General features: G+C 51.4%; 1 protein-coding gene across 1 annotated transcript; it reads left to right on the forward strand.

Moving 5' to 3' along the window:
* The first annotated feature begins 384 nt into the window (after positions 1-384).
* Positions 385-26,115, forward strand: EHD3 (EH domain containing 3). Its single transcript, XM_090281100.1, has 6 exons — positions 385-1,300; positions 10,646-10,822; positions 14,660-14,757; positions 22,005-22,417; positions 23,074-23,238; positions 25,529-26,115. Exons 1-6 carry the CDS (start codon positions 1,074-1,076, stop codon positions 26,054-26,056), a joined length of 1,608 nt encoding a protein of 535 aa, XP_090137226.1. The 5' UTR covers positions 385-1,073; the 3' UTR covers positions 26,057-26,115.

A 26,115-nucleotide genomic window follows, 5' to 3' on the forward strand; every position in this document is an offset into this window, starting at 1 on the left:
TTACCAGCTCAACACTTGCAGGGATGTTGCTTGTTCTGTTTTATTAGAATGAATGAATGGGAACGGTTTTGATTTCACCCTAGACCTAGCAAAACGTTTGGGTAGTTACAGTTTTGGTCATTTCATGTAACCCGGTATTAAACTCTTCTTCCCATACCCCAAGAAAAATATTCCCAAATATTAGCGTACCTGTCTTCCTAAGGAAATGAACTCAGTAACTACAGGAAAGGCCTTTTAAAAGCAGGAAGAAGGATGAGCAGGTCAACTCTGTCTTCGCAGCTGTCCCTGGGAGGGCGCTGTTCCCAAATCAAACCTTCAGAGGCGGGGACTGAAATATCAGCACGTTCCCACAGGATTCAGCATCCCTTGCTTCCCAGGCAGCTGCCGCAGGTTCCCAGCAGAGCATCTGCCCACAAACATGGCTGCGCCCTGTGCAGCTTCTCCTCGCAGGGACAGGCCGGCCGGGCTGGACTTGCCAATACTCGGGGACTTCCTCCAACAGTCCGCTTCCTGCACCGCTGGCATTTAAACCCGCGCCGGGGGGCTCTCGGCTTCGGGTGCGGATGCTGAGCTTTCCGCGGGCTGGGCAGCGCCAGGGCATCCCCTGCGCCACCCGGCTAGGCAGCAGCGCCCAGCCGAAGCATCCCCTAACTGTACCCGGGTCAGAGCAGGAGCGGTCAGGGGTGTGGGGGGGAGATCGCGGACCCCGGCATCTGGCAGTTTAATTACAGGTTTGACTTTAATTTCCAAGATTGCAACCCTCCGGCCCATCCCCGATATTTTTCCTCCTCCTGCCTCGGTTGCTGGATGAGCGGGGGCTGGGCTTGATCACAGGAGCTTGGGAAGAGCTCATTCTCCACCCCGCGACGTCGCTCAAGGGACCTCCGAGCTGCAAACCCGGGTCATGGTGCGGCAGAGCCCCGCGCTGGGGTGACTGAGGCGGCGGCGCGGTTCTGAGCCCAGCGGGCACGCCCTGCGGGGCATCTTACCCTAGGAGCCAAGGGCGCCAGGACGCCGGGCTCCGTGCCCTCCTGCCGGGGCTGCGTGCGCGCAGGGAGCGAGCGGCAGCCACGATGTTCAGTTGGCTGGGTTCCGACGACCGCCGGAGGAAGGACCCAGAGGTCTTCCAGACGGTGAGCGAGGGGCTCAAGAAACTCTACAAGAGCAAGCTGCTACCTCTGGAAGAGCATTACCGTTTCCATGAGTTTCACTCGCCCGCTCTGGAGGATGCCGATTTCGACAACAAGCCTATGGTCTTGCTGGTGGGCCAGTACTCCACTGGGAAGACCACTTTCATCAGGTGAGCCAGTCCAGGGCCCCGGCAGCCCCACCCTGCCACCCAGCGCTTATGCCTCCCTGTTGACTCCTGGTGCCCCCTCCAGACTGAGCACCCGTCTTCACTTGAGGGCTCTGAAGAAATCTTTGTGTGCACGTGTGTCCAAAGTTTACCCCACCATTTAACTGCTGGCCCCCCTGCCCCATCCTACCTAGTGCCTCTCTGCTGTATTTAGAGCCTTGGCTCAGGTGGTCAGTTTGAAGTGTTAAAATTCAGAGCTATCCTATTATTCTTCCCATTTTATGGATGGTGAAACCAAGGCCTAGGAGGCCCAAGTGAGAAATTCCGTGGTCCCAAGAATACCTTATGCTTCTGGGGATGTCTTACCCCTTCACTTTTTAGGGACATGCCCTTTATGTCTAGTTCCACTTCCCTTACCTTTTAAAGCCTTCAACCACCTACATGGGGTCTTTAGAGTTACAGCTGAAGAGGTGGCCTGGGGACCCTGTGGTCCTCCCTGCCTGGTAGTGTGACTTGCTCTTCTTTTTATCATTTTCCTTCTCTGAGCAGAGCTCCTACATATATCTCTTGGAGACTGGACAGAAGCAGTCTCCAGAAACAAAATGTTTTTTATCTTTTCCCTTGTTTGATCTTAATGGCTCAGTAATAATATTAAAGTTCTTTTAGATGTGGAAGGGACATTGATGATCGTCTCATCCAGACCCTTGACTTGGCAGGTGAGGTAACAAATGCATTGTTCAGAGTCATCTACCTGGGTGGTAGGCCAACTCAGGATGCTGGTCCTAGACGCATGGGAGGAGATGCTTGGCTAAAGGCCTGGAACTTTGAAGGTGAGTCATCCAATGCCTTGAAGTATAGAATCCTTCAGCTGGAGGAATCCTCAAGAAGTGAACTTGTCCACCCTGCATTCAGAGAAGTCCACATATTATCCACTAGAGTGATGAAAATTCTTCTTATCTTTAGAAGACAGGCTTCTCTCCAGTCCTCAGTCCACACAAACCTTCAAGGCCAGGCCATTTTCCTTCGCCTCGTTTATAGCCATCGCACAGCTGTTGAGGGTTCTTACGGTTCTCTGTGTTGAGAGTCAGGCTCCTACAGTGTAGCAATGGGTTCCAAGACCTCAAAAGTCAACGGTGTTCATCTCTTGCAGGATTTAAAATGGGGGTGCTCTTATTTCCATTCACTGACTGAGTACCTCCAACACCCAGAGCACTATTCTTTGTTTGGCAAGAAAAGCAGCAAAGTTAAAAGTCTGGTTACTGATTTTCTAGATACAAATTTTCTCTTAATGCTAAGCTTATAATACAAGCCTTCTGGAAGCAGGGCATGCCCTATGCTAGCATGTTGTGTCTGACCAGAACACCAGACCATTTGCCCTGGGATGGATAGCCTTTGGCTCAGCAGCTTTGAAAGGCTGAGTGATTTCTGAATAAGTCTGGTACCCAGGTGGGGGAAGGGGAGAGGTGGATGGGCTGGTTGGCTTTTGCATCTCTTCTATTATTAGAATTACAAGAGCGCTTAGCTATGAATCTTATCCATTGCTTCTTAACTTTTTAAAAGGTCCGTTCCTCCTTTGAAAATCTGATGAAAGCTACAGACCTACTAATGCACATAATCCCAAATTTACGTATAATCTTGTGGGCCAGCTTGGATTTCGGGGTGAGAACTCTGATCTAACGCATCTACTTTATTTTAGTAAATGCCCGTTGCTGCTGCAGACACTCTAGAGATACCTGGGTTCTGTGCAAGGCCTCGTTTTAGTCTGCATCCTCTGCCTGGCCTGAATTATGCCCCACAGAAAGTCCAGGCCTTTTACAGATGGCTCCTGTTCTTGCATAGCCCTCCCTGGCCCTCTGGAGACACCTTGGTTATTTAGAGCTTCTCCTTCCTGTAACACCAGCACTTACAACTTCGCCTTAGCTCCTTGGGGCCTCACCTGGGGTCTCAGCCACAGGAGGCTCCCAGTATTCATTTGCCAAGTGGGTGGGAAGGTGGGGAAAAGGCAAGTGTGCCTGGGAGGCAAGATATTGGAGCAGCAGACAAGTTTAAGTGCCTCTTGTCTGAGACTCTCTCCTGGCTTTGTCTGAGTCATGCTGGCCACTAACTGGGTCTAAGAAAGTGGCAGGGTGGAGTGGCCACAGATTATTTGTTATCTGAGGGAAGCAGGAAAGCCCTGAGAGGCAGATCTCTTCTCTTTCTTATCCTCCAACTACAAGAGTTCTCTCTTCCCACTCATGTCAGTAACTGAATTTAGCTCATGCATCAAAAGCTGTTTTGCTTTGAGGGCGAATGTGCCAGCAGGGTGGGAGGGGTTATAGCACAGGGAAGCTTTCCCAAACCAAATTACATGTTTTCCTTCCTTTTCATTATATCCACTGAACTGGTCTTTTCTTTAAATTGGAAAATGTAGAGAAGAATTAATTTGAGGAAGAAGGCGAAAAAATCACCCATAACCCCACAATTCAAGGAAAACCATTTTAAATATAATTCACATATTAAAAAAAAAAAAAAAATATATATATATATATATATATATTATATATATATATGTATATTTCCAGTATTTTTAGCTATGGTATCACACAGTTAAGATTATATCAGAATGTAATTTTGTATGCTGATTTCCTTCACTTACAGCATGAGTATTTCCCATGTAAATTTAAAAAATCTTTGTAAGCATTACTTTTAAGAGCCCCGTGGTATTTCGCTATATGTGTGTACAATTATTCATTTGACCAGTCTACTTCTTTTGAAAGTTTTAAATTGTTTCTAATTTTTCTGCTATTGCAGAATCACTCTGAATACCTCTGTGCATAACAGTTTTCCACAGACTGGCTGTTTTCTCAGAGACTCCCGGGAGTGAAATCACTAGGCCAAAGATGAGGCAGCGTTGTTTCTGTTCATTTCTCTTATTTACTTTTACTTTACAATTTTGGTGTTCGGAGTCATATTTATGAGTTGCTTTGCAAGAGGCTAAGTTGGTACAACACACCTTTCCAAGGCTCTACTGGGGCAGCTAGGTGTGCCGGATATAAATCTCAGGGTGCCTTCACCTCTCCACCTTCTTCCTACCTCCGCTTTTTTTGCTTTGAGCGCCATGATTTGCCCCTCCATCCCTGGCCTGAACCTGTGAGAGACCTTTTTCTCAGGAACAAAGACTTGCCTCTTCCTTCCCCAGCCCTTGGCCTTTGCCTCTGAAGTGCCCACCCACTTTCAGCTATATACACTTGCCGCAGGGTCTATTTCTTTTCTCAGGGAGAACATGCAGAAAAGGACATTCTTCTAATAACTAATTCATGTGCTATGATCTCTGCCTGAAATAACTTCCCTGGCCTAAGGCCCGGCAACGCAGAGTAATAAAATAAACAATAAATGGGCCTGGTGGCTGCTCCCTCCAACACAGGCTGCCTCTTTGGAGCACAGTAGCTCTGTGTCCTGTGGGCCTTGGCAGCCTTGCCCCCTGCCTCTGCGCTTTTTCTCCCTTCACTCTTCCTCTCCCTGGCATGCGACCTGTAGTCCCTCCTCCTTTGCACCGTTTGGCCTCCTGGTCCCAGAGGTGAATAAATAGCCAGCTGCTCCAGGGGCTGAGGAAGGCCCAGTGCTCTCAGAAGCCGGAAGGCAGGCCAAGTAGAGGACTAGGGGGTCAGGTCTCAGGCCTGGGGCTGCCAGAGCCAAGCTGCCTGCGTCTCTGCCCAGGGCCATCTGGGCTGATCTCAAGGGTCACATGGCCCTTCTATAGCATGATATAGGCACTGAAGGATGAGCACATAGTGGGGGCTGCTACTCAGCTTACCCTTTCAACCTCCCCAACGTCTTCAGGGGATGTCTGGATGCTCCCCAAAGGTGACTCGGTGTTTACCTCTGGCCGCTCTATCTCCCATCATCACCCTGGCATCCCCACCACCCAGGCCTCACCCCGTACATTACAGCATCACCATCCATCCCAGGAAAGGTGATCCTCTGCAAAGTTGAAGGCCTAGAGAAAGGGGCCATCATTCCAAGTAGACCCGCTGACCTCTGCCAGGTCTCTCCTGCCAGGCACAGACCCTACAACGCCTTTGTCCTATCCACTCTGAGTTCAGTGGATATCTTTCTCCCATCAGGGCTTTGATCTGCTGGTCCCTGAGTAAGGCTGGGTCCCCTGCCGCCTTGAAAGTCAAGTGTGTGGAGGTCACCAGGAGGAGCAGGACCTCTGGAGAAATGGCCCCACCCCATAACCATTGACAAGGGAACCGGGCCGTGGAAAGAATACGGCCTGCTCAGTAGAATCCAGGCTCCAGCAGATACTAACCAAGAGACCTCCACAGCAAGATCTCACCCTTCTGAACCTCAGTCTCCTTATCTCTATCATGTGAATCCTAACAACTGCTTCAGAGGGTCACTGTCAGGACTAGGAGCTTCAGCTCTGTTCCAGCCACTCTGTTTGGGGCTTTATCATTTCCTCTCTTCTTTCTAGCTGATTCTCTAACCAGGGGCTTAGGGGCTGGCCCTTAGGAGGTGGGGTTGAGGGGGGAGGGGAGGCAGGTGCAGGGAGGGCTGGAGGAGGATCCTGAGCGGGCAGTGCTGGGGAATGGAGGGCAAGGAGTCTGGACAGTGTGGACACTGGTCTTCTTCATGCTGGGGTCACCTCATCCCCTGACAGAGGCCTCTGCGCCCCGGGGACAGTGGGGACTGACTCAGACCTCAACTCCGCCATTGGGGGTCTCCCACCTCCTCCCTCACTTTGTGTCTCTGGGGTGCTTTACAGTCTCCCTAAAACCCGTGAGGCTGACAGAGCAAGTACTATTGTTTGGACTCTGTTTTAAAGCTGAAGCACCCAAGGCTTAGAGAGACCAAAGATAGAACATGAATATCTATGATACAAGGTAGAAAGTGATCTGTGGCTTTAGAGTCTACTAAAGATATGCAAATTAAAAGCCAGGCGATATTTAAGTTTGGAATGACAGGGGAATCAGTTAAGGCTTCACAGAGGAGGCATTGGGGCTACGTAGAAATGCACTGAGTGCTTACAGACAACAATGAGGTGTTTGTTGTCTCTAATTAGTGTCTCTGCCAATATGAGCAAATGTCTGGTGTAGCCTTCGTTTTTCCCAAACTCATGGATGCTGTATCAAAACCTTCATGCTGTCCCTTTGAGCTATTAAAGTTAGAAATCAGGTATTATCCTCACTTTATAAACTAGGGAAACTGAGCCAGTGGGCTGTTGGTGATATGTGCAAGGTCATGTCTGTGATGGAGGAGCTACTCATGAAGGTGCATTGCCCAACTGAGCCAGCCACAGCAGCACTGCCGGTGGAGCCTGGTCCCTCTGCTCCCCTGCCCTGGGCACTGTCCCAGCGGCAGCCTGAGATCTGGCCCCACTGCTGCGGAGGTGGGTACTCCGCAAGCAGACTGAGTTAAGATTCTTGGCTACACGCCTTACCCTGGCTGCTTAGGTCACCAGTAAAGTAGACCACACTCTCAGATTGCCAGGCAATCAGAACGCACACACAAACACACACACACACAAAATGAAGAAAATGTCATGAAATAATTTACTGAAGAAAGTAGACAGAGTAGTCATCCTCATGGAAAAAAACCAAAATTGTTTTGGACTTTCTTACCCCTATTTTATGGTTTTAGTATTTACTTATTTTAGCTCTTAAAGTTGCTAAATATTTTCATTTGGCCATGAACTTGGGCAACCTATATCTCAATTTACTCCACTGCAAAAGTGAAATAATGCTGCCATCCCACAGCAGTTATAGGACTGACTCCATGAAATGAAAAATGTCCCAGAACAGAACAGCACCTGCCACTCAGCAATCCCTCCTTATCCTTGCGTGTCCTTGTCTCAGCCGTTCCCACCCAGGCCTGAATGAACTTTTCTTTGTTTCTGCTGCTGTGGGAATGGTTTTGCCTGGCAACGGAGGCGATCTGTATCACTTCCCATAGAGAAGCAGTGATGAGATCCCTCAATAGGTTGTCCTTTCTGGACACAGTGGTGGCTTTGTTAAGGGGGCACTTGGTGCTGCAAGCCATACCCAAATGTCCCTGAGAATTTACCCAGCTCCAGTTCTCTGCTTGGCCACACTGTGTCCCTGGATGTGCTGATGGCTTTGGGGACTCTGTGTTTCTCCTGCCCCATGTGTGGTCAGCAAGTTTGAGATCATGTGGGTTTAGCCACAGGATGGGACAGCAGGCCCAGCCTCCAGGCTCTTGCACAGGCAGACTCAGGCCGCAACTCCAGAACATCCCGGGAAGTGACCCTGTTATGCTGGGAAGCATCACCCTTTCTTTGATCATCGGCTAGCACAGCACGTCTCTCGGGGATGGAATCTGAGACGGCTGGGTCAGCGGGATACTTCATCACTGCCATCTGGCCCTGTTCAGGCTGGGTGTTCTTGAAGCTGCCTCAGAATTGCTTCTCTCCACTTTTCTCTCCATCAGCTTTCCCTCAAGCCTTTGATCATAACAACCACCCGCCTCCTGCCACCACCCCCACAGGGTCTTGCTCAGGGCTCCTCCCCCACATGCTCACTGGGGCAGGTGCTCCAGGCACACAGACAGAATAGATGGGCTTTCCCAGGCATGGCGTTGATTCTCATGAAACTTCTTCCCAGGGGAGTCTGGCTTTACTCTTTTTAAGTCCCTAGAATGTTCTTTGAGAGCCAGTGGGCCTGGGGCCTGCTCTGGTCACCTGATAGCAACAGCTTTTGCGTGCCATACCCCACGCATCAAGGCCTAGCGGTGAAGGCCAAAGGCAGCCGTGCATGGGATGAGTACATTGCTGGGTTTGTGGGCGTCACAGACTAACCTTGCCCCTAAGGCCCTGGGCCCTGGATGGCCGCCTGCCAAACCACATTCCTTTGTGGCCTTCCTGTCCCATCCCTCATTCTTGTCCCACATGGGGCTCAGACCTCTTGCATTTCCTGGTCACGGGGAGGCCTAAGGCAGGAAAGGAGACAGTAAATGTAGTGGTTAGGAGCGTAAATTCTCAAACCCAAGTGCCAGATTCAAATGCCAGCTCAGCTCTTTACCAAATCCATAACCTCAGGCAAATTTTCTAACCTCTTTCTCCTCTTAAAATGGGATGCTAATCTAGGTGCAGGGTACTGGTTTCAGTGCTTAAGGGATGTAAGGAGCTTAACCCTCGGACACCCTGTGAGGTGGGCTTTCTTACGCGGCCTATATGATAATAAGGATCATCATACTCACCTCAGAGTAAATGTAAAGATGAAATGAGATAATCCAAAGAAAGTCTAGAACAGTGCCTGGCACATCACAGCTCCTTGGTAAATTGGAACATTTATCTCCCACCTTACAGAGGGAGGTACTGAGGTTCACAGAGCCGCAGTACCTTCTGGAGGGCATATCCCTCATGGTTAAAGAAAGCAGGTCTGCTGGCCCCCGGCTGCTGAGATCTCCTGCCTCTCCCATGGGCCCTGAAGGCAAAGGCACATTGAGAAAGCAGGAAATGCTGCCTAAGCGGACAATTTTTGTGATGTATCCTCCTCCATAGCCTAAGTGCCAGATTTCAAAACGGTCCTCTAATGGAGGAAATCCTGCCTTCACACCCGGACTGTGGGGCTGGGATCCTGGAGGGATATGAAGGGCTTCCCATGGCAACCTGAAACCCCTCTGTGTGTGGCTGGTATGGCCTCCCGGGCAGCAGCTTGTCTATTGGCTCCCTGGGGAAGACCCATAGCAACCCAGCTTAAACTGCCTGAACCACAGAGTAAACTAACAGCTCAGAGGCACAAGCGGGATGTGCATGAGCCAGAAGAAATCCCAGCAAGTCTCCCTGGCCACCACCCTGAGGACAGAGCAGGACCATCACTCCAGACCGCCCTTGGGGAGGCATACAATGGGCAGAGAACTTGGGGCCTAGAGACATGGCCCCTGGTCTCGGCTCTGCCCTGACCTTCTGTGGGGCCTTGACCAGCTCTTTCTGGAAGTGACTTCCTCAGGATAGAAGACAGTTGAAGAGCCAAGGATTTGGTGTTAGACTGATATAGGTCTGGGTTTTAACTCCACTGTTAGCTGTTCAGCTTGAAGACAGTCACATACCCCTTTCGACCCTCAGTGTCAAGACCTATGTAAAGGACCGCTGTGAGACCCAAAGGAGGTAATGTTCCCAAAATGGTCAGTGTAATGCCTGCCATGTGGAAATGCTATTGGGTGTCAGTGATATTATCAGTAAAACGAGAGGGTTGTAAACCCAGCTGCACATGAGGATCATCTGGGGAGCTCCTTAAAAGGACAAGTGGCCAGGGCCCCAGCAAATGAGTCAGAACCTCTGAGGTGGGAGGCGGCCCAGGCACCATCAGGTAGATCTCCACAGTAGCTTAGCTGGGCAGCTGGGGCCGAGGACCACTGATCCAGGAGGTCTCCAGTTTCCCTTCCCACCTGACAGCCTCTGACTTGGCCTCTCTTATCCTTACTTTTCCCTCTGGGCATGAACACAGGCCTTCAAAGTTTAGGAGGTTCTCAGCACACAGTGAGGGCACACCCCATGGGTCTGTGTTTGTTGGTCAATACATTCCTTAACTCTTCATCCATCATGGTCTTGGAAGATGCCCCTGGGACTCCCTCTGGCCAGTCCCAACCCAGTGCAGTCCCCTGGATTCAGTCTCATGCTATTTGGGCTCAAAGCTGTTCTGAGCTTCTTCTAAAGGACTCAGCTGTCCTTACAAGCTGTTCTCTTCATTCTCTGGCTCGTTATGGGCCTTTGCTCCTGACTTCTAAAGGGAGCTATGCGGAGGGGTGGTGGCCTTGGGCTCTCACTGCTCAGGCCAGGAGAAGAACAAAGAAAGGGACCTGCCACCTAGGGAGTGGACCAGAAGTCTAGGAAGGGATCCACTTTTCATAGTGTACCTATCACACTGGCTGTATTTCTGTCTCATGTATGAGCTATTTCTATATTGAAGGACTGACCAACCAGATAAATTAATAATGACCTACGGAAAGCCAGCAGAATTCATAGGTGGTCTCATTCTAACCATGCCTTTGTTCAGGTCCTTCAGCAGGTTAAGTCTGCAATTCTCTGCACAGCAATCAGTTTCAACCCATGCTCTAGCTCTGAGCCCAAACCTTGCTTTGTTTCTTCCCACTGATTTGGCAGGGGGTGTGGGGTGTGGGGGGTGTGTAAGAACCAAGAACAGATTTGGTATTTTAAGTTCAGCTGCAATCCCACCTCCACAGTGTCTTTGGAATCCTGTCCGGCGGTCATCTCTCCCTGCTGTGAAACCTCATGGCTCTGGATCTGCCCTTCAGCCACGATGCACATCATTATCTGCCTTGTGGTAGACACACATTGTTGATCTACCAGTAGAACCCCTGTCTGATAACTGTACTCCCTTCTGCCAGGTACCTGCTGGAACAGGATTTCCCAGGCATGAGGATTGGGCCGGAGCCAACCACCGACTCCTTCATTGCGGTGATGCAGGGCGAGGTGGAGGGGATCATCCCCGGGAACGCTCTGGTGGTGGATCCTAAGAAACCCTTCCGGAAACTCAACGCCTTTGGCAATGCCTTCTTGAACAGGTGAGTGCAGAGGGAACACATACCCTGACTGTCTTCTTTTCTTCTTGGAGTATGAGAAGGAAAAGGGCAGGGTCTTAGGAGGATCACTGCCTTTTCCATACCTAGAGTCTCTCTTGCTTGTCCTGAACTTGCTGGAAATGTATCTGAGTCAGTCACTGTAGATTAGGAATGTGGGAGCTGCAAATGCTGAGCTGACTCCTCCTGACCAAGGGGCAGGAAAGGGTACAGCAAATTGAATCATATCCCCCCCTATTTTCAACCCCTGGCAATAAAAGCAGAGAGCATTCCCAGTCTTTGCCTGAACTATGGAGGGGATTTACCTCCAGCTGAAAGGGGCAGAGGAAGGTTTTTCTCTGTTTCTAGACATTGTTTCTACTTGCTGGTAAGAACCCTGGACTTAAGGTAGAAACCCTGAGTTTGAGCACTGACTCCTACTAAACTCATTGTGTGGCCTTGGACCGGTCACCTCCCCTCCGCTGGGACAAGTAAAACCCTACAGACAGCTGGGTCATTGTGATGATTTGAATGAAGAAGGCTCTAGGGAATGTGTGGTAGGCTGATCCAGACCTTCCTATAATTATTCTGTTTAACTAAAATATACCCTCATTGCATTTTTTCTATAAGTCCACACCACATTCTTGCATGAGTATTGCATTAAAAACTTTTTTTAACTCCTTTCTCTAATTGGACGTATTTATGGTAAAGGGAAAGACTATGGGCTTTGGCTTCAGACAGACCTGGATTCAAATCCTACCAAATAGCACCATGGATCTTAGACTATTTCCCTGTGCCTCACTTTTCCCATCTGTAAAATAGGCTAATACTTAACATACTCCTCCAAGGCAAGAGCATCGAGATGCAGTCCTTGTGGAAAGTTGGCATTCGACATGGGTGTTCAATGATGAGTGAAGTGACATTGAAAGGGTAAAAAAAAAAAAAATTTCCAGGGAGACAAAACTGAAAAAAAAAAAGCAAGCAGAGGGAAATGAAAGAATGTGGCTTAGTGCAGGAACCCTGTGGCCAGAACTTGGGAGGTTTGTGCTTTTCTCCAGGAGCACTCACCAGCTGAGATGGTGGGTGTTTAGACGGACCCCTGGCGGGGGATTTGCCAGGCATGTCCATTGCAAGGACCACCGCTCAGCCAGCCAAAGTCACGTTCCTCATCAGCTCCCTGTCCTCCTCCTCTGGGGGGACTCTGAGTGTTCTCCAGTCACCCCAACCTCCTTCTCATTCAGCAGAGGGCCTTCCCCTTCTAGAGAAAATGGGAACCAGTGTCCATGGATTCCAACTAGTTAGCTTTTTAAAATCTGTACATAAACAAGTTCATTTGCCTTTGTCCTCACTTCTGTCCACCAGGCTGCAGAGAGCTATGGCTTCTCTTTTCCGCACAAGGTCTAACTCCCGCCTCACCCTGTACTTCCCCTCCCTTGGCCCCTCCCTCCACATGGAAATGCCTCCTTGTGAAAACCCTACAGCAGGTCCTACTAACTTTCACCCTCTCTCTCTTTTCACAGCCAAGTTTCTTGGCTTTACTTCCTTGTGTCTTCCTGTCCCCCAGCTTGTGGAACATGGCTTCACTCTATCACAGCTGCTTGTGTGAAGGTCACTGTGACATCTTAGTGATCATAAGCAGCGGGATCCTACCAGCCTTACCTTCCCCCACCTCTCCTCCTGCCTCTCTGGCCAGGCCCTCTGTAGTCTTCCCTGTGTCCCCTTTTTGTCTGGCTCCCATGACCTGGTATCCCCCTTAGTCAGACCCATCATTACCCCCCTGCCCTTCTTACTCCATCTGCCTGACCCGGGTTTTGCCTCAGCCACAAGCCTGGCCCCAAATGCCAGCCCCATGCACATGACAATCTGGTCACCAAATGACAGAAACCCAGCTCAGCAAAATATGGGATGCATTTGAGAATACTGGGGGGGGGGGTGCCATAGGACCTAAGGAGCAGCATGTGGCGGGGCCTCAGGCATAATGGAAACCAAGGGCTTCGAGAGGACAGGGGCTGTGTCACTTACTGTTCTACCGCCATTACCTGGCACAGTGCCAGGCACGTAGCAGGCACACCCTAAATATTTGTTGGACTGAACTTGACATGCTGACAACCATTATATTTGATCATGTCACTCTTCTGCTTAAAGCATTCCAATACGTTTCTACTGCCCTTGGTAAAAGAAATCTGAATTTCTTAATGTGCCTTTCAAGACAATGTGATCTGGCTCCCGCCTCCTCCCTGTCTAGCCTCATCTCTGGCCGTCCCAGCCTTTCTGGTCTCACCTCCCTGCTGTGTACCCCCTGGAATGGTGCGTGCATGCTCTCTCTCATTTCCGTGCTGCATTTGCACCTATCGCACACCCAGGGCTGCCATAACAAATTACCACTCAGTGGTTTAAAGCAACAAAATTGTATTATCTCATAGTTCTGAAGGCCAGAGTCTGAAATCGAGGTGTTGGCAGGGCCATGCTTCCTCAGAAGATTCTAGAGGAGCACCCTCCCTTGCTTCTTCCTTCTTCAGGTCGCCCCAAGTGTTCCTCACTCATGGAAGCATAATTCCAACCTCTGCTTCCTTCTTTACATGGAGTCTTCTCTGTGTGTGTGTGTCTGTCTTCACATCATGCTCTCCTTTCTTATAAGGTGTTCTTTTAGAAAGGTGCACACCTGAACTTTATATATCATTATTAACCAATGTTACTCTAATAAACGTAATTTTTTTAAAAGACATTGGTCATATTGGATCAGGGGCCCACCCTACTCTTGTTCAATCTTAACTAATTATATCTACAAAGACCCTACTTCCAAATAATGTCACATTCTGAGTTACTGGGAGTTAGCACTTCGACAGAGCTCTTTGGGGGACAAAATTCAACCTGTAACACTGCTCTTTTGTGGTTACCTTTTATCTCAATCTGAAACACTGCCTTCTCTCCGTTACCCATCCATTCACTCTCTCACACACACAAACACACACACACACACACGCACACATGCATGTACACACACACCCACAAACACATGCACGCAGAGTGTGCTGGCTTCCTGCCTGCACTCGTGTCTGCCTGGCAAATGCTGGTTATCTTTTGAAGCCTTAGTTCAAGTTCTACCTCCCCTGTGAAACCCTCCCTTCTCCATGTGTCCTGCATCTCTGCCATTTCACATAATACCTCTGGGAGAGTAAGACACCTTTTGAGTTTTGACCGAAAGTGACATGTAAGAGAGAAGGCTTGAAGTGAGAAGGGTCTAAGTTAGGTTTACCAGTTCATATTTTGAGACTTCCGGATGCACCACTAGAAATGTTTCCTTGAATAGGGCCTGACCACTATCCTGATAGCAGATATCGGGATAGTCCTTTGAGGCCCAAATAAATGCTTCTTGGTGGCGTGATCCATTCATCAAGGCCAGCTCCAGTGCCCCCTTCTCCAGAAAGCCACCCCGGAAGCCATCTCTCCACCTTGGATCTCCTTACGCCTTCACCTGATCTTCCTCGGGGTGCTAGTAGCTCGCATGTTGCGGTTGGCCCTGTGCATGTCCCCTCTCCTCACCAGGCTGGACCCTTGGGAGCAGGGCTCGTGTTCTGGACATTGTGATGTCCCTGCCAGCAGGAGTTCCCAGTGTAGGATCGTAGCTGCCCAGAATCACCCAGGGAGCTTCCTCAACATATAGGTCCTGAGTCCATGGTAGAGGCTAAGTCTGACCCGGATCCTGGGCATCTGCATAGGAAGGCAGCCAGGCTTCCTAACCTCTGTCCCCAGGGAAGGGAAGGTAGGTGTCAGGCTGAAACAAAGGTACCCAAGAGGCAACGAGAGGACAGGGGCTGACTGTGGCTTCTCTCGTCTGTGCAGGTTCGTGTGTGCCCAGCTGCCCAACCCCGTGCTGGAGAGCATCAGTGTCATTGACACGCCAGGGATCCTCTCTGGCGAGAAGCAAAGGATCAGCCGAGGTAAGCGAGGTACCTGGTAGGGTTGGCTCTGGCTCCGTGCTGTATTCTTTCTGGTATGTTCTCTCGCTGCCATACCTGGATAGAGGTCCTCAGGACTTTGCTGTCCCTTGATGAGCCAGTGCTGCCTCATGTGCTGTATGGAATCATCCTAGGCAGGGGCCAGTGGACGGGTGTGGGTCCATAGGAGCGCAGGAGACAGCTGGCTTCTGTCTTCTCCTCTGTAAAATGGAGACATCAGTATCTGCCTTCCTGCCCTCATCAAGGTTATTCATTCTCCATGCCACACCTTCCATGGGCCAGACCCTGGTTGCTTCTGAAGTCCCTGTAGTCCCAGCCCGTAGGAGCTGGCCTTTCTGCGGGGGAGACAGGTGCTTGCAGAGGACTTCAGCTTGACAGCATGCTTGCTCGAGGGCTGAGACCCAGGGAGCTGGCATGTGAAAGCACTTTGAAAACTGTTCACTCTAGACAGAGGGGGAGTAATGGCTCATTAAGGCAGGTCGCCAAACTGCCAGGGTTCCAGGCCTGCCTCTGCCACTTCCTGGCAACATGAACTTGGGCGGGTTTCTTTGCTCTGGTTGGTTCGTCTGTAAAGTAGGAAGAAGTAATTCTACCTACCATATAGATTGTTTGAGGATTAAAAGGAATAATACAGATAAAAAGCCTTCTACCTGGCACATAGCGGTGCCCAGTAAGCATGAGGTGCTGTAGATTATCACCCCCAGCATCAGTCTTTACAGCCAGACTGATGCAGTTAAAAGCTATAAACATCTTCTCCTGGCTCCTGGCCCCAGCCTCTCCTGCCACAGCATGCTGTGTGCCCCAGGCAGCCCCACTACCCTTCCTGTGCCCTGTGCTGTATCTCTGGCAAGAAAAGCAGATGAAGCCACACCCATTCGATTCTGGAGCTGGAAGCTGGTCTAGAGCCAAGTGAGCACTCGGAAGTCAGCATCCGGGAAGGAAAGGCTTTGGACTGGTGAGAGTTCATTCCCTGGGCAGCGGCTGGGACTCTCGCCTCCCCTCAACCAGCCTTAGGTCACTGACTGGCTGCTTCCCTCCTGCATTGCTTCAGCCCCTGCACTCTACAGCCCAGTGGGACAGACACACGGTATGTTCTGCAGGCATCTGTGCCACCATGGCAGGAGGCTCAGAAACCAGTCCCCACCCCTCCTCACCCCCTGCCAGGACCTGGCCTGCAGACCAGGTAGTGTAAGGGTGGCAGGTAGTATAAGGGGTGACAGGTAATGTAAGGGGTGGGAAGAGCTGATGGTTCTGAAGCCATAGGTCCTGGGAAGAGAGGGGTGTCTCCCGACCCTTCTGGTCTCCATGACCTTTGTAAATATCCTGGCATCCTGCTCAGGGCCCTGTGGAGGGGAAGCTTGGGTGGCTCTCAGTATGGCTTCTCTTAGTTTCCCTAAACACTCCCTCCTAGCCAGTCCCCACCCTCACCCCCACCCCCACAAGGATTCATCTGGCCTCATCCTGAGTTTAGGCCTAACAGAGATTGACTGTTTCAAATGGGTAGCCTGTGGCTTCTCAAGAAAGGCTCAGGAGAGGCAGACTTCTCAACCCGAGCTCCCAACAGGTAGGTGGACATGCACCTGCAAGGCCGGGCAGCCTGGCAGGTGGGTCTAGAGGTTTCCCAGGATGCTGGACTAGAAGTTCAGAGATGGGGCTTTGGAACCTGTGCGTGTCTCAGCAGGTTGTATTTTCTCCCAGAGCCTTCGTGTTCCCACATGTAACAAGGGGCAATGATACCCATCATATGACCTAGTGAGTCTGTGGATGGTCATGGAAATGCAGACATCAGCTCTGGGTCTGGTTCTCCATGAGCTCCCTGCTTTCTCCTTTATCTGCCGTCCAGGGCCCCCCGTCCTACAGCCCCAAGGCACAACCTGCCTTCCTCCCTCCTATTCCAGCACATTCTCTTTCCACACCTCCACCTTCCCTCCTGCCTTTGTGTTTAGACCTAGGCTAAGTGGGCGCTTGGTTGCCTCCCTGCCCTTCCTATCCGTTCCCATCTAACACGACTAAGCCCCGCCTCTGGGAGAAGCGATGGCCCCTTGAGTGGCTACCCAGGCCAGTCCGCTCTCTGCCCTCCCAGGCCCAGACTACAAACGCAGCTGCTGGCAGAGCGGCCTGCGATAAAAACAGGAGCTGGGAGCTGGGCCGCCAGCACTGCAGCATGGGCCTGGGCAGTGCTGACCTCAGCTCTCCAAGGGGACCAGGAGAATGGGGGCGGGGGCTCCCACACTATCACATACCAGGGTGACCCCAAATGAGGAGAGTTTTCAGTATGCAGAGCCCCTCCTTCCCCTTCCTCACAAAGCCGTAGAACCTGGAGGCTCTAGATTATACCTCCACATGTAAACACTTACACATCCACACACATAAACACCCACATATCCACACACAGAAACACCCACCCACACATACATATATACACCCACACATGCACACATGTACATACCCATACATACACACATAGAAACCCACGCATCCATATAAACACCCACATACATACACACACATACACACCCACATGTACCTACATACACACATACATGCCCACATATCTACACCATCCACACCTCCCATAAAAATGTGTACATAGAACCAAACATGCTCTATCTGGCTTCTGGCTCCAGGTTTGGTCGTAGCACAGATAGGCGCTTCTTCCCTTCCTTCAGCCAGCCCAGACAGGACAGAATCCCGCCTGGGGGTGGGTGCTTTGGGGGTAGGGGGAGGGGGGGGCATCCAGGAACTGGAGTCTGGGAGGTCGCAGGCCAGCAATGGTCTGTGGATGAAGAAGCACTGGGCGGACAGCAGAAGGGCAGGGAGGCAGTTCCTGGAAGTGACAGGATGAGCCTGGCCAAGGACTCCTTACTGGGAAGCAGCAAGGAAGTGGTAGGAGGGGGTGGGCTCCGGAAGCCTGAGAGTCCTCTCCCTCGGGACCACATTTCCTGGCTGCTCCTCAGCTAGAAACCCCCACAGGCCGCACCCTAGAAAAGCAACCCCTAGGTCACAGAGCTCAGTTCCCTCCCAGAAAACTCCTTCCTGTGCAGGTGAGCTCAGCAGATCTACAGCAGGTAAAAACCTTGCCCAGGTCCCAGAACTCTAGTGGGAACTTTAGCCTCCTGATTCCCAGTCTGGTGGCTTTTCAGCACATTTCCATGGGCTGCCCAGGAAGGGGATGGGGCTTGGAGGGTCTGGGCTGATCCTCACAGCCTCACATCCCTGGTCTGTCCCCGGCACCCTCACTTAGGGGCCTCCTGGGCCCCAGGGTGTGTGCTATATACACGTGTCTTTGTGGGCCTCACACCTTGGGACAGAGCAGTAGGGTCCTGATAGTCTTCAAAGGAGCGTGCTCATCTCTGGAAGGCATGTTATGTGGCATTTGTTCCCCATCGTCATCTCAATTCTTCCCACATTTTGGAAATGGATACCTTTTTATTTCTTTTTTTGCTAAAATGTCCAATCTTAGAAAAGATTGGGGGGGGGGGTGGCAGGACGGGACCATTTTTGTACCCACCACAAGTGAGTGCCCGATTGGAGGGCTCAGCCCTCTGAGCTCCAGCCTGGCATGTGGTTATGAGCAAGAAGGGAATGTGGACGGGAGTCAGGGCTCTGGGTTCTGGTCCAAGTTTGCCACCACCGGGCTGTGTGAGCTTGGGGAAGCCCCTTAACCTCTCTGTTCCCTCTCCCTTCCCTGTTAGATGTGTATGCCCTGTTTACCTCCTGGCATACACAATGTTATGAGGTTCACATGAGCTCACATGACTGAAAATACAAAGAAATATGCTGCCTTGCCCCTTGCATTTCACTTCAGACTGTGAAGGAAGCCAACGGGTCGTTAAGGAGTTGCCCTGCTTGCTGTGTTTGTCTTATTGATTTTCTCCTGCCTGGCATTACTTAGAAGTATTTCTTTCCAGTTTACTAGAGCCTGGAGGCAGTGGGGGGAGCCCCAGGTCCCTGCAGGCCACCCAGTGTCTGGGCCAGGTGCCTGCAGTCCAGATCTCTTGGAGCCAGCAGCCTTGCTGTAAGCAATTCCAGGAAAGCCAGCTTTGCTATCTGCCTCTTGGGGCTCGAATCTCCCCCACCCATTGCCATATCTTATCTCATGAGCCCTAGGGCTGCTGCAGCTGCTCAAGAGCTCCCATTGTGGGTCTGAGAGCCATTCCTGGGGCCAATGAGGGGAAGGGGGCCTGTCATTGGGTGTCCTGCTCACCCCAGACACTAGGGCAGAGCCTCCAAACTAAGCACAGACCCTCCCTCTGCAACTAGATCCTATTGCCATGACTCTTCCACTGACCCCTCATTAGTCCCTTGTTATCATCCCTGTTTTGCAGCTGAGAAAATTGAGGTTCAGACTTGCTCAAAGCCACACAGTAAATAAATGGGAGAGCTAGTCCCATGCCCTTTTTCTTAGTGGGTCCAGTACATGCCTTTCAGCTGCTTCCGTGGCTGGATATACAGAGGCTGAGTCCAGGAAGCAATACCATACCCATCCTGGAGGCTGCAAGGCTCTGAATAGCCAAGCGCAGGAGGCTGAGCTTAGAGGAGGCCTACAGAGTCTTTACTTCATTCTCAGGGTCCTCACAGCCACCGTTGGGAGAAAGAACCTGGTGTTACTAACTCTGTAATTTGATAGCAGCTTGCTGGAACATACAGAATTTGCAAAAGGAGGAGCATGAATAAGAGACCTCTGTGCTTATAAAATCCTAGAAAGGACAGCCATGTGCTGTCTGCAGACAGGGGCAGACTTCACAGAGGTACCTACCTCCAAGCGATTGCTTTTCTAGGGTGGGGCCAGTTTAAGACGGTGGCCTCAGCCTTCTTTCTTCCTGTGCTGCAAGGACCTTCTGGTGTCTAATCTCCATCCATCCTGCTGTTTGTACTCTCTACCCTCACACCTCTAGTCTTAGAAGCAGGGACTTGTGAACTGAAAAAGGAAGCTCAAAGACATTCCCGTCCAACCCCCTGGCTTGACAGTCAAAGAGACCAAGGATCAGAGAGGGAGGCTGCTTGCCCAAGGACACATAGCAAATTAGTGGCTGAAACTAGACATGGTCTTTCCTAGGCCAGTGCTCCTCAGGGGCTGCCTTCAGAGCACACCCATCTCATGGAAACTGGAGCTTGCGAGTTCTTTGTCAAGGGGGCAGAGCAATAGGAACAGCCAGGGTCACAGGCAGTTTTACCTGCACCCTTTTATTATTATTATTATTATTTTTTTTTAATTGGATCCTCGCAGCAACCCTATGGCAGGGTCTGGCGGGTTCCAATTCAGAAACCAGACAACTGAGGTCCAGAGATTACTTGTTTCCTGTCCCTGAGATGTAAGAAGCAGAACAGAACTCACATTTCAGTTTTGTTTGGCAAATACTGACTGACCACTACTATGTGCCGGCACCATTCGAGGCGCAGGGGAAGCACAGAGGGATGGGCAGGTCCTGCCCAACTCCCCATGTTGGCTGGGGTGGGCGGTGGGGGTGACTCATTCTGACAATTTCTGTGGGATACCAGAGGGGCATGCGTCTGCCTGCGTCCATGAGAACACTGAGGGGCACCTGACCCAATGGTGGGGACAGGAACGGGTAGGGGGCCATCCTGTTCTGGCAGCACTGACCTAGTGCTGCCACTGTCCCCCCAAGATGGGGCTGGTGAGGTCTCTGAGATTCGCCCCTGCCACCCTCCAAGGCTTTACAGCCGAAGCTTCCTGTTGCGTGGCTGGTACCATCAGGGAATAAAGAAAGGCGGTGGGGGGTGGGGGTGGGGGGCTCGTTTCCGGTAGGTTCTCTGGCCTGTTTGCTTTCCCCAGCCTGTGGAGGGGTGGCTAGAGTGGTGGACTTGGGATGGGAAGACCTGAGTTCTGGTCCTGGCTCTGCCCCTACCGCTGCATGACCCTGGCCACGTCTCTCACCCTCCTTGAGTCTCCACTTGCTTGTCAGTAAAGTGCCCAGCACTGGCTGCTCTCTGCCCAGCTGCCATTCAGTGGCTGGGTGCTGAGTGCTCAGGGCTGACATCTGCTGAATGGGGGGAGGGAGCAAGAGCATGCTTCCCCCCGCTGCCCTCCCTGTGGCCTGCACACCCCAGCGACAGTCCTTGTCAGGCCAGATTTGGGACTAGGTCTCAGAAGAATGCCAGAGGCTGAGCCCTGCTCTCCTCCCCAGCTACCAGGAGGGCCAGCTTGCTGGTTCCAGGCACCAGAGCAGCAAAGCCATGACCTGTTTTCTGGGGTGAGGGTTGGGGCAGGGGGATCAGGTTGTCCTGATTTTCTGAGCCCCCTACCCCTCTTCCTGCCCACAGTTCTGAAGGACTGCCTGTGGGAGATGAGAGTGCCAGTCTACAAGGCAGTGCCAAAGGGAAGATTAAAAATAGCCAGGAGCCTGGAGCGGGGTGGAGATTTGAGCAGGAGAGCAGGTGTAGGCTGCAAGCCCACCTGGAAGGGGAATGCAGAGGGCCTCTTGGGCTCTGCACAAGCTGCTGGCTGGGCCTGCCTGCTGGGGAGGGGAGGGACAAGGGAGAGTGCTGGGTGGCTGCCCTCCCCCATGGCACGTGCAGGGAGCTCAGGGCCCCGTTGACCAGGGCCAGTCCTGACCCTACTTCTTGCGGGTTCTTTGACTCTCACCTCATCTCTGACACTCAGTTTTCTCCTCTGGAAAATGGGAATGATACTCCTCATCCCACCTACCTCAGAGAGCGTTGTGAAGGTAAAACGAGGTCATGATGCAGACATCTTGCCAGCCCGTGCAAGCATCGAATCTGGGGTTAGAGAGCTAGGTACCATGCCCCACTGCAGCCTCCTCCAAGCGGGGAGGTCTTGGCTGAGTCACTGTGTGACTGTCCCCAGGTGGCATTGATAATGTTCCTTCCTCATCACTGGGCAGAGCTTGGCCCCCAAAGCACTTTCCTGGGCCCTGACCCTTAATGGAAAGGGCCCGCTCCCTTGAATGAAAAGACTAAATAGGAATAATGATGTTAATTATAATTAGCACTTATTTAGCAACTACTCTATGCTGGGCTTCAAGTGTATTTAGTCCTTATAATTCTGTTAATTAGGTACTATAAGTATGCCTATTGATAGATGAAAACACACTGACTCAGAGACACAGAATGACTTGCTCAAAGCCAAATAGTGAAAGTGGTGGAGGAGTCAAGATTTGAACCCAAGTCTGGCTCCCAAGATGGTGTTATATCTGCTGAACCTGTGCCCCAAAGGACCCAACCCCTGACCGTCTCTCTGCCGGCAGGGTATGACTTTGCTGCTGTCCTCGAGTGGTTCGCTGAGCGGGTTGACCGCATCATCCTGCTCTTTGACGCCCACAAGCTGGACATCTCTGATGAGTTCTCAGAAGTCATCAAGGCCCTCAAGAACCACGAGGACAAGATGCGGGTGGTGCTGAACAAGGCCGACCAGATCGAGACCCAGCAGCTGATGCGGGTGTATGGGGCTCTCATGTGGTCCCTGGGGAAGATAGTGAACACTCCGGAGGTGATCCGGGTCTACATCGGCTCCTTCTGGTCCCACCCCCTTCTCATCCCTGACAACCGGAAGCTCTTCGAGGCCGAGGAGCAGGACCTGTTCAAAGACATCCAGAGTCTGCCCCGAAATGCCGCCCTACGCAAGCTCAATGACCTCATCAAGAGAGCCAGGCTGGCCAAGGTGAGGCTACCCCCACGGGGACGGGCAACTTGTTTGGGGTAGGGGTTCCACTGCAAGAGCTGCCTGCAACCTTGAGCATTGCCTGCCCACGTGAAAATGGCCCAGAGCTACTGCGTCATGAGCCTCGGCCGTGCCAACGCTGGTAGCTGGGGGCAGGAGAGTGTGGTAGTTATGATCCCAGACCTGGGGTCAGATGCCAGACTGGAGCTAAACTCCACTGTTTACACACTGTGTGACCCAACCCCAGCAAGGCCCTCGGTCTCTCTGTGCCTGTGTCCCTGCCTGTAAAATAAAAGGGTTGGAGGATGCAGTAGAATAAAAAATGCGAAAGCCTTCTCACCACGCCTGGGTCCTCAGATGTGCTTAGCAGATGCCGGCTATGTTATTGTCTTCTTCATCAACATTTCCAGTATTGCCGTCTCCGTCACTGCCTGGACCTTAGCCTCCCCACAATCTCCTCTTTCCCATGAGATTTAGAAAAACAGCTCAGCAGTGCAAGCAGTGCGAGAGAGCAAGAGGGTAGAGATGGAACTTATTTTTGGAAGTAGGAGCAGGAGGAGGAGGGGTTTATGGGAAGAAATAGGTGAGAGCCGCTGAGAGGGAAGGAATGAATTGAGGTCCTGATGTGAAGCGCTCTCTCTGTCCCTGCTGCTCAGGTCCACGCCTATATCATCAGCTCTCTGAAGAAGGAGATGCCCTCGGTGTTCGGGAAGGACAACAAGAAGAAGGAGCTGGTGAACAACCTGGCTGAGATTTATGGCCGCATCGAGCGGGAGCACCAGATCTCGCCTGGGGACTTTCCCAACCTGAAGAGGATGCAGGTAACCAGGGTCTGGGGCTCCAGGACAAGGGACAGTGTCACAAGAGCTGGCTGAGCAGCCTAAGTATGGAGGAGGCCAGCTAGGGAGATGGCTGTAGGTCTGTCCTTCCTGCTGGACTATCACTGGCCCAGCAGATTCCATATCTGGGCCTGGGGAGAAATATGGAGCGTCAGTGATCCTAGTGGGACAGGGATGTCCTGTGATGTTTGGGGTCTGATGTCTGCAGTTTATGACCTTTCCTAGTCACAGCCACCGTATCACCTAATTAAGATTCTCCAGGCCCTCGAGTACCTGTGTTTACCTCTGAGTCTCTACTGAGGAGTGACCAAGGACATACACCATGAGAAGTCTGCACGGGAGCTTGCCATCTTTGGAGCTCAGCCTGGGCCCCTCTCTTGAGCCATGGTTTCTCAAGTTATTCCCCAAAGCAGTCCTCTGTAGGAGGCATTTTCATCCTCCTTATACAGATTGGCTAACTGAAGTTTACCAAGATAATTAACCTTCACAATTAATTGCTGGCAGTTTTCTGAGTGTGGTAGTCACATAGACTGCTAGTAGAAAAACTAGGAGCTGTCCCCACAGTCCAAGCAGGAAACCACCTCCCTATACTAACTGAATCCTCTGAGCCTCTGTCTCCTCGTCTGTAAACTGAGGCTCCAGAAGCACCCCCTTATGGATGTTGTGAGCATCAGTGGAATAATATTTACAAGCTACTCAGCACAGAGCCTGGTACAGACTACCCCTTGACATGAAGTAGCAAGTTAGGTAGGATGTCACCACTGGCGGAAGCTGGGCAATGAGCAATGGGGACCTCCCTATCCATACAATTTTTGCAACTTCTCATGATTCTCTACTTATTTCAAAATATAGTGTTTTTAAAAACTGGGACATTAGAGAAAAATAGCAGCAGATGTAGCAGTATTATTGAATTTGCTTTTGTTGCTGACTTGGATCCAGAACTCCCTGGAGTCCCAAATAGGCATTTTTAGTTTGCTGTACGATTAGACATTTAAAATATACAGTTGTTCATGTACCCATTCATTTTTATAAACACCTAGTGTGAGCCCGTCACTATGTCAGAAATGCTTTAACATAATTTGTTTCTCAATCAGCTGTAGTCTGGAACGTGTCAACTTTTAGTTTCTTTTTCCATTAAGAATTTAATGATCTGTAAACAAACCTTTGGGATGATGACATTTGGAAGGGACTATATAACCCCTGCTGAATCAGTCCTGTAAGTGGCTGTCCTTTGGGGGAATGTGTGGTGTGGCGAGGGCCGGGCGGTGGGGACACCCACTGTGCCCCTGGACAATATTGGGACCCATAGTTGGGAACCCACCAAACACACCTAGCTGTGGACAGAGACACAAGGGACCTCCCCAGGGCTGGTCTGCTCTCATCCTTGCCCCCCTATCCCAGCCCCCACTGCCCCCTGGTTCAGCCTGTCTTTGAAGGATGGTAAGAAATGCCCAAGTTAACACTTGCTCTTGAAATGTAGTTATGGGTGTTTTCAGAATTTTTCTGCAGTGAACTCGATGTGCTTGTCCCTGAGACATTCCCCTGTGCACTGGCCCCTGCCCAGTGTCCTGAGGTTGCTGTGACCAGAACCAGGGCAGGAGTGGAAAGCTCTCACCTTGTCACTGCTGAGGCCTAGGAGAAGCTGGGGGTTCTAAACTCAGGACCTTTCAAAATCGCAAAGACGTGTGAAGTGGAGCATATTTCTCTTACCATGTGGCGGGGTGCCGTGGGAAGGCCAGGAGAGGAGCTTTTACAAAACCTGCATGCGCCCCTGTGTCTGCTGCGTCAGAAACTGAGGGTGAGGAGCCAGTAATTGAAAACTCTCCCCAGGTGATTCCGATGAACATCCTGATTAAGAACAGCAGGTTTGGGGTTGACCCTTGGCTTCTATTATGACTGATTTTTAGTTGCCTTTGCCTCAGTTTTGCCTTCCCTAAATGGGGAGAGAATGGGATTTCCCTTCCTCAGAAGGGCACTAGAAGAGCAAACAAGAGAATGTAGTAAAAGCACTGCCAGTGTTTTTCAAGTGTAATCCTTATTAAAGTAGAGGGACCCACCTGCTTGCTCTCTTTCTTTCCCAGCCCCCTGAAACTGTTCTATTCTCCCCAGAAAAAGTCCAACATCAATACAATGTGCCTTTTTTCTCCTCCTCTCTCATCTCATGTATTATTATGATGTGGTTCAGTTTAGCCTCCAGGCCCAAGGACTGTGAACATCCCCAACTCCTTCCACTGACTTCTATCCTCACCTTCTTTTCTCCCTCTCTTCCCAGGACCAGCTGCAGGCCCAGGACTTTAGCAAATTCCAGCCCCTGAAAAGCAAGTTGCTGGAGGTGGTGGATGACATGCTGGCCCATGACATTGCCCAGCTCATGGTGCTGGTGCGCCAGGAGGAGACACAGCGGCCTGTCCAGATTGTGAAGGGTGGAGCGTTCGAGGGCACCCTGCAAGGCCCCTTTGGGCATGGCTATGGGGAGGGGGCTGGGGAGGGCATCGATGATGCTGAGTGGGTCGTGGCCAGGGACAAGCCCATGTACGACGAGATCTTCTATACCCTGTCACCGGTGGATGGCAAGATCACGGGGGCCAATGCCAAGAAGGAGATGGTGCGCTCCAAGCTGCCCAACAGTGTGCTGGGCAAGATCTGGAAGCTGGCCGACATCGACAAGGATGGCATGCTGGATGACGAGGAGTTCGCACTGGCCAACCACCTCATCAAGGTCAAGCTGGAGGGGCATGAGCTGCCTAACGAGCTGCCCGCCCACCTCCTGCCCCCATCCAAGAGGAAAATCGCCGAGTGATGGGCGCAGGGGGAGGTTCGGAGCAGGCAGGTGTTCCAGGAGATGGGAGAGGCGAGCAC

This window comes from Furipterus horrens, unplaced genomic scaffold, assembly GCF_987537825.1.
Source record: "Furipterus horrens unplaced genomic scaffold, mFurHor1.1.pri manual_scaffold_6, whole genome shotgun sequence".
Classification (NCBI taxonomy): domain Eukaryota; kingdom Metazoa; phylum Chordata; class Mammalia; order Chiroptera; family Furipteridae; genus Furipterus; species Furipterus horrens.

Coding starts and splice junctions, on each gene's coding strand:
- EHD3 (XM_090281100.1), top strand. CDS start 1,074: ATGTTCAGTTGGCTGGGTTCCGACGACCGCCGGAGGAAGGACCCAGAG. Junction 10,823..14,659: donor GGCAATGCCTTCTTGAACAG/GTGAGTGCAGAG, acceptor TCGTCTGTGCAG/GTTCGTGTGTGCCCAGCTGC. Junction 23,239..25,528: donor CCAACCTGAAGAGGATGCAG/GTAACCAGGGTC, acceptor CTCTCTTCCCAG/GACCAGCTGCAGGCCCAGGA.